This window comes from Toxorhynchites rutilus, chromosome 1 (assembly GCF_029784135.1).
Source record: "Toxorhynchites rutilus septentrionalis strain SRP chromosome 1, ASM2978413v1, whole genome shotgun sequence".
NCBI classification, from domain to species: Eukaryota; Metazoa; Arthropoda; class Insecta; order Diptera; family Culicidae; genus Toxorhynchites; species Toxorhynchites rutilus.
Window position 1 is genome coordinate 80,277,006 of NC_073744.1, and position 8,529 is coordinate 80,285,534.

At 38.8% G+C, this 8,529-nt stretch overlaps 1 protein-coding gene across 9 annotated transcripts in view; it reads right to left on the reverse strand.

Annotated features, from left to right (window-relative positions):
• The window catches only part of LOC129763045 (tensin-2), a 518,244-nt gene that overhangs the window by 272,883 nt on the left and 236,832 nt on the right, over positions 1 to 8,529 (reverse strand). The window contains exon 1 of one of the 9 annotated variants that reach the window (XM_055761771.1): positions 1,205 to 1,291. The exons of the other annotated variants lie outside the window; for them this stretch is intronic. Coding sequence (XP_055617746.1) covers positions 1,205 to 1,216 — 12 coding nt within the window. The 5' untranslated portion in view covers positions 1,217 to 1,291. Of the gene's footprint in view, positions 1 to 1,204; positions 1,292 to 8,529 lie in introns of those variants that run through there. 9 annotated transcript variants of the gene reach the window in all.

The window sequence follows — 8,529 nt, forward strand, 5'->3', positions numbered from 1 at the left end:
GATCGCATTCGTAGTATTCGTCTTGACCTTAGCTCCATTGTCTGGGTGTATCTCCTTTGCCCGGGAGACAGCGGGTTGGCAAGGCCTCCATGACCCGGGAGGCCTTCCCCGGGAGAGATATAGCGCTCTGACTCGCTCGCACCCCCTCACTTAGCCACTTTCGACACCCGTTCTCGGAGCCAAGACCAGGTGTGTGTTTCCAGTTCACGCCCGATCTAAAAATGTCGTCATATGATCTTCGTGGAGGCGTGAGATAGGAACATTTGAGACCAACAGGCAGGCTCCTACCCTATGTTGATCCCCATTTGAGAACCGTTATTTATTTATTTATTTTTCAAATATTTTTCCATTTTTTGTTTTTTTTATACCCAATTATTGAAAACTTGTAAATGAAAAAAAAACACGATTTTTGAATATTTGAATGAAGTTCAAATATTTTTATTGTTTCATTTATTATGTTATTTATTATTATGTGAAATGTTTCTTTCGTAATTCGCTATTTATCGGGGACACATCAAGAAGGAGTGTTATGTTTCTTATATAGAAGCATATATCGGTTGAGGACTGACATTATCTAAAGCTTAGAAATTTTTTGAAAGTTTTTTTTGTCTTTATTTAAGAGACTTTCACCCGTAGGCTGGTTCGTCTCTGCTTTGAAAGTTTTGCTTCGATGTAAAGCATTTCATGGGAAATTAAAACACGAGAATAATAATATAGGATTTTAATGATTCCTATGATATTAATTATAAAAAGTCTAAATTGTTATTCGATTTTTTTTAAATTTGAAGTTGAAGAAAATATAAAAACATAAAATGCTAAGTACCGCTATGAAAATAAGTATTTGAAGAAGCTTTAGTTGAAGGATCATGCTAGGCATAGTTTAGAACGAAACCTGATGCAAGTGCTTTGTTGAACATGAAAAGTATCCATTGAACTGCCAGAGACACGAAATTGAAGAACAAAGAAAAGCTATGTACATTATAATTACGCAGCTTTGCTACATTTCAAAGTAATCGATAACATGAGAAAGCGATGTTTTGCAAAATTTAAAAAACCGGACTAATTCCCAAACATCCCAATACCTTAGTATAATTCAACTTGCTTATTTTAAAACGTAAGCAGATATCCGATCAAAATTCAAACGAAGCTTTCAGAACGAAGGACTCATAATACCGTACAAATAATTGATTTTAAGTTAACTTACCGGCACATCCATCCTTTGCTGCCTTTCAATGCTGCTAATCAATCCAGTCCGGGCGCATCGTTGCAAAAAATCCTACAATGTGACACAACAAAACACTGTTGATCTCCGAAGCAAAAACATATATGCAAATTCCACTTTCGAACTTCACCAGCAACGAAGCTTGATTGTTTCAGTACTCGCCACTGCTGCACACGTGAACAGGCTGCACATTTGCTCAGACACCGTGTGACCTTCAGCCCAGCTCTAGAGAATGCCTAACAATCGTTTCCACAGCATCTATTCATCTGTCACACAGGAATCCTACTTTGCTCGCATACAATAACGATTCTCGCAGGAGAACAAAACAAAAACGGTTTATTTATCCGAGGAGAGTTCACATTGAGAGTAACTCCGCTGTCGAATTCGACTGTGGTTGTTATTTGGTGCAATAAATGAAATGCGCTTTGTTCCTTTGTTTTGTTATGGGCTTACGAGGATTCAAGTTGTTGCTCGTTATGTAATAGTGTACATCCTCTAAATTGAATGTATTGTTTTTTGTCATTCAATATCCGATAACCAAATGTAGACTTTCCATTAGCAAAAAAGGGGAATCAGGTTAAAAGATTATCAAAAAGCAAGAGGGCCAAAGCTCCTAAATCGTTCTGCAGGGGTCGTTTCGAAGCCGTTTGAAAAAGGTGATAGACAAATTGTCGCCAGCTCTGCCAAAAACGACACATAATCGGTTCAAACAAGCCGGAATCAGGCGTTACTAATGAGATCCAACATTGGAAGCTTGAATGGTGCGCTGGCTAAAGTCGAGTGAGGGGCGGCAAAATTAAACAAATGAATAAAACCGAAGGCGTGTCGACGTACCCCAAAATGCTACTGCTGCTGCTAGTGTTAATGAGGTTGATACTCTCCGACCGATAAGAATTTTAAATTACTTCATCGGAGTTTGGTACCCCTCTTGGGGCTGGATTTTTTCACGCTTGCTATCACGGTAGACTTTAGTTTTACGATCGTATTTATGTACCGAAATTGGGTCATAAAACTGTCCTTGGTTGATATGTTTAAACAGAAATGATTAAAATTTTGAATTTTTAATCTTCGTGTATTTTTAGACAATTTATTCGAAAAAACCTTTAATCGAACACGAATAATATACGATACACAAATTATAAAACGAACGGAAAAACTCTCATAAGTAATCTCTGAGGATATCTAAGTGACAATAAGATGGGAACATTTTATGCAACTACATATTATCGATTTGGAATTAGCTTTGCACACTTTTTGGATCAGTGTTTTATCGTTATTTTCCACGGGCGGATAGTTCTACCTAAAGAATAATTTTCGAAATAATTGTTTACATTTTAGGGTAAATTTAAAGGCAGATATTGCTAACAGTGAGATTTCTTCCGACTATGTAATTTTCCGTTACGATCGTACTGCACATACCAGTAGTTGTTCGCGGATGATGGAGTACTGGTTTCAGTCAAAAACTTTTTGATTGTGTATCAGTTCCGATTGCTAACTGTAACGAGCTCGAGCAAGTTGCAGTGCGCATAAAAGAACAATTTCACTCTATAAAGTCGCGATATACCTCCCTCCTAATTCATTTATACTCTGCACATGCAATCGCTGTTCAATCCATAGCAGAGCGTCATTTGAAGTCGGGCATTATCCGTCAAATGTTGTCAACTCTTTACGAATTAATTTATTATGTCTTCAGTCGCCATATCCCACGAAGAAGAAGAATGTCAAGCTCTGTTTTCAATTAACCCTGGTAGACTCCTAAGCTACGAAATCTTCGTAACAACCTCCGCAAGGTGTGCAATCGTTATTTCAATTCGAAGAATGAAACTGACAGAGCTACACTTCGAAATCTTCACTTGGAATACAAGAGTCTCCTTTCTGAAACATAAGAAAACTATCTGCTAAGAATTCAGGCAACGATTAAACAAGATCCTTCAAGTTTTTGGTCAAGTTTCGTCAAAAAAAGTAAAACAAGCAGTAATATTACTGGTTCGGTTAGTTACAATGGGACCATTTCTACCACAAGTTCAAAGACCGCCAACCTGTTTGCTGCCTTCTTCGAAAGTGTGTTCAGCAAAGCATCACCGGTTCAACGTCATTCAGTTGACTCCAGAGGAAGTGAGGAGAGGTCTCGAGGATTTTGACTCAAAAAAAGGACCAGGTACAGATAAATTACCGCCAGTATTTTGAAGAACTGTGTCTCATCGCTTGCCGCTTGCCTCATCACTGCTGTTTTTAACCGTTTGTTCTAGGACAGAATATTCCCGACCGTATGGAAATCAGTGTACATAATGTCAATCTACAAGTCAAGTAGCTATAACTGTGTTGAAAAATACCGTGGCGTGTCTATACTCTGTACTCCCAGCAAGGTTTATGAGAAGCTTGTTCACACAGTTCTCTGCCGAGTCGCGACTCCCATCATCTCCAGTAGTCAGCACGGATTTGTGAAACACCGTGCAACAACATCGAACTTAATGTGCTATGTATCAGCGTTGTCACTTGAATTGGAATCGGAGCGGCAGGTTGATTCAATTTATATAGCTTTAGCGAAGGCTTTAGACACAGTACCGCCTAATCTCATCGTTGATAAAATGGATCACACCGGATTTCCCTCGTGGATAACGGAATGGCTCTATTTGTACCCGTCAAATCGTAAGGCATACGTTATGGTCAATTATGTGCGTTCCAGAACTTTCGACATACCTGCTGGCGTACCCCAAGGCACAATAAGGAATCAATCTGAATACTTTATTCAACCATGTAACAGTTTACACATTTTCTAAACGAATTTTAATGTCTAGTGAGGTTGTGTCCCATTCACCCGAGTTCCATTCACCCGAAACACGTTTACTCGAAGCACATTTACCCGAATGTAACGCATACCCGAATGACATTCACCCGAATGTAACAAATACCCGAATGCAACATATACCCGAATGGACATTTATCCGAATGAACATCTACCCGAATGTAACATTTACCCGAATGCGACATTTACCAGAATGGGATGTTTACCCAAATGAAGAAGGAAAAATTCCGACAAAACAGTTTATGAGTTTTGTCGAATCTGCTGTTAGGAAGTTACGAAGTAAACTGAGAAATTGTAATGAGGAAATTCGAAAAAGATGTTGAAGACTTCGCTGTGTTGTTTTTAGAAATTAGTGTAGACACAATTGACATGCTGTCTTCTTTCCTTTCCCTATTGCTCTTTAAGACCAACAAATCATTCAGAAATGAGCATGGGTTATGAAATATTCCGAAAATTAAACAGTTAACTTTAACATAAATTTTTTTAATGAAAATGTGAAAAGAATAGGTAAGAAAAAATGGTACTTACGTATTTGCCGCCGCAGCGCAATTTTTATCATGAGTTTATTATTTCATGATGAAATTTATTTTGAGATCAATGTAATGGGGGCGAAGTCCCCATTTAAAGAGGATAAGGAATCGAGGGGGCACCAAGCCGCCGAGGTGACGCAATCCGAGTAGGCCGCCGACCCGCCGTCGGAAGCGGCGGCCTCTCGCAAGCAAACTTGTGTTCCACCGATTGCCCGGTTTGTTTGAAACATAGGATACGATCCTTTAGTCAGGTCCGATCGAGCGTTAGCGAGTGTCGGACTGCATACGTTTACCTGGTGCATTACGTTTGCCCGGTTAATTATGCATGTCATGCATTTTGATTGCCTGGTTGCAAACGTGATGCACCAGATAAACGTATGGCGTCCGACGCTCGTAAACGGGCTGCGTCATCCATAAGAATGGATGGACTGAATAATACGTTATAAAATTGCATTCTTTCACTTTTCATTCATCAGGATTTTATTCAATTTTCATCAAGGATTTTATTCAATGCCAGTATTTCTCGAATTGTACTTCCCACGAAAAATACTTTTTGTATGGAAATGAAAGTATGAGACTGATCAGAATTAAATATACAAATACAAATACAAATATAGTAAAATTTGTGTAATATTTGAATATATACTTCTTTTGGGTAAGTGTCGCATTCGGGTAGTTGTTGCATTCGGGTAGATGTTACATTCGGGTAGCTGTCGCTTTCGGGTATTTGTTACATTCGGGTGAAAGACTTTCACCCGAACTGAGACTCTCTCAGTTCGGGTGAAAGTCTTTCGGGTAACTGTCATTCGGGTGAGTGGGTTTCGGGTAAATGTGACACAATCGTCTAGTGAACCTGTTCACGAATTAATACGGAGCTTCTGATTATTGGCTCGGGAAGATAAGAGGATCTCTTCCAAGGAGAATTAATTTTTTTTTCTTTTTTTTTCTATCCCTTTTTTTATCTCTTGAAATAACCGTTTATTTCTGTCTCTTGAAATAACCGATATAGCGCCTTTTTTCTAAGTTACGTTAGGGTCACCATGAAAAAAAATGTTTTTTTTCCTCTAACATTTATATTTCAAATTCTACGTACAAACTGTCTTCGGAATATTTTTGGAGCTTACTAATACAAATATTTTTTGATGCAGAACTTGTCAATATCTCATCTTCACTCAAAGTTATTGATATTTCTTCCCAAAAAAATACGCTCTCTTCTATTGTTCATTCTTCCTGGGGTAAACATAAACAAAGTTTATTGGCGGCATTTGCATATTTCACTCTACATGATGTGTGATTTTCAATACTATGTTATTTTTTGTGTTTGAGTAAATCAAAATTGAAATCATTAGTTTTTGGGTAAACAAACATCAATGACTTTGAGTAGGATCAAGATATTGACAAGTTCTGCATCGCAAAATGTTGAAATTGATAAGCTCTCAAAGTCGTATGAAGACAGTTTTGATGTAACATACAAAAACGGTGCTACAATAATTCATAAACGGTACTTAGTATGAACAAACATGGCCATTCGTGCTTTAGGAAAGAATTAATGGAAAACTCCTTGTATTGAGGCACTGTGTAGATGTAAAGAGCAGTTTTTTGTATGTTCAAACAAAAAGGAAAATAGCGAAAGATGACAAATTAATTATTTTGTGATAAACGCGGAAGATTTCACACGAAGAAGAATTGTAGCAAATATTTTCTAGACATAAACATAAAAACATTGTTTAGTAAATACTTATCAGAAGTTTACATAAAATGAAGGAATTTTGGTCATCTTTCATTAGCACACAAAGATATACATCACTGCTTCTTGGAGTAAAAATGCAAGGAGCCAAAACAAAGGTAGCGAGCTAACCACAGCGGACGAGAAAGCCCCATAGTTGCCAATAACCCCGGGTTCAGTGTTCACCTACGAAAGTAAACAGTTTATATTAACTTCCATTGAACTGCACCCTGTCGTCGGATAGCCGGATTGTCATCCACACCGACTTAGCTATCAAAACAATTGTGATGCTGTGTTGTGAATCGAGAAAGAAAAATACTATCAACACCGTTGCACAAAACTTCGTTATCCCGGCGGCTCGGCGGCTCGGCGGTTCGCCGATTGCGGCATAGATTGGCTACAAACAGTGTGCTGGTGGTGATGTTCATCATTAATCCGTCATCACCACGCCATTGGTTGTAATTCGATACTTCTGTCTTCTGTCCTTCGGGTGCTTCCCTCTCTCAGGTGTCTCTTGCGTCGATTGGTTTCACCGCAGAAGATGCGCATCTCTGTTACGCGCACCCGTGCGCCCCCCCGTCAACGATTATTCATTACCTTAATTCATCTAATGATCTACGCTTCAAAGCTTCGGAAGGGCTCGTACGAGTTTTTTATGCCGCCTTGCTCAACTATTACCAATGAGCAAATGGATGGGTTTGTGGCGGCAGATTTAACAGCAATAACCTGTACCGCAGAGACGGAGGGAGGCACGCAATCATTGCACGGTAGGGCTTTTCCTTTTTTTTTGCGGTAATACTGAATAATGATCATTCGAGATTTGCCGAACGAACCGTGTAATGTAATAAGATGACGTGGTTTTTCGTTCTCTCGGGACAGGGTCACTGACTCCGGCACAATCTTCTTTGTAAATTGTGGAGGGGAAAATTACGTAATCATGAGGTGCAAAGACAGTGAAAATCCGCTGGAATTTTTGATATTTTATTCTCAGCCACGAGTAATTTATTCGGTGTATAAACGGTGTTTTGTTACTCGAAACAGTCGTCTGTCGATTACATTTCATCATCCGCTCAGAGGTTATCATCAAAGAAACCGAGGGGTCCACGAGCTCACGGGAGTAGAGAAGCAGTAAAGCAGCGGTAGCAGATATCCATCACCGTCATCCAAGCGGCGGCGGCAGCTAACTACATTCCTGCAGTGTCAGTTACGATAGGCTAGCATTTTGGGAAACGAATAAACATACTACTTTACACTGTGTCGCTGTCGAGTCTCGTATCTTCGAAATGAACACGTTGGATGATGTTTGTTTCCTTCTCACTTCGTTCCCGAACGGTACCGAAGAGCGGAGGGGAGGATAAACATAGAAAATAGACAAATAAAAATTAAAATTAGTAAAAGGTAAACCTGAATAGGTAGCTCAGACAATGTGTACCAGAGATGCCAGCTCTGTGGGAATATTTGCAGGTTTAGGAAATAAGGGCACAATCTCAACGGATTTTCGCAGATGTTTGTTTTCAATGCATGTATGTATGCTCCCTTTAGAATCAGGATATAATCTAACTTCCTGACTTTGGAGAAATTCAAGCCACACACTAAATGTCAATCCATAATAAAACTTTTTTAGTTTTAGTTTCAATCAAACATTTTACTACATTTTATTATCAATTTTCAGCTCGGTTTTTGAAAAATTCAAGCAAACAGTTTTATATTCTAGAGCATTTTCTATTATTAAAAATTTAAATTCGCATTTAAAGCATAAACCTACATGTTAGGATAGTAGGCTATGAGTAATATTACTTTCTAGTCGATGTATTGCCAAAAATCAGTATATTTCAAAAATATACACGAATACAAGAAACAAAATATCTGACATCACTGATGTGCATACAACAGCTTTCTAGCAGCAGCCAGCCAGAAGTGTGTTTGAGGAGGTTCGAAAGCCCAGTAGCTCCACATCACACATTCGAGCATTTGATGTTTGACCTAGCGCCGTCCATGGATGCACCCTAGAAACGAGAAAAACGTCCGCCAGATGGCGAAACTACTCGAGATTAAAATAGCAAATTATGCAGAATCAAATAATGGCCACAATAAATGTCACTTATTTCTGACAAACGCAATAAAATTGAAGAAACCATCGACACCTTATGCTAATCAAGCGTAAACCGATTAATTTAATTCAATCCGGGTTGGTTATTCCCAGTGGTAAAGGCGCATCCCGCGAATCACGGCACGATTTGTCTCA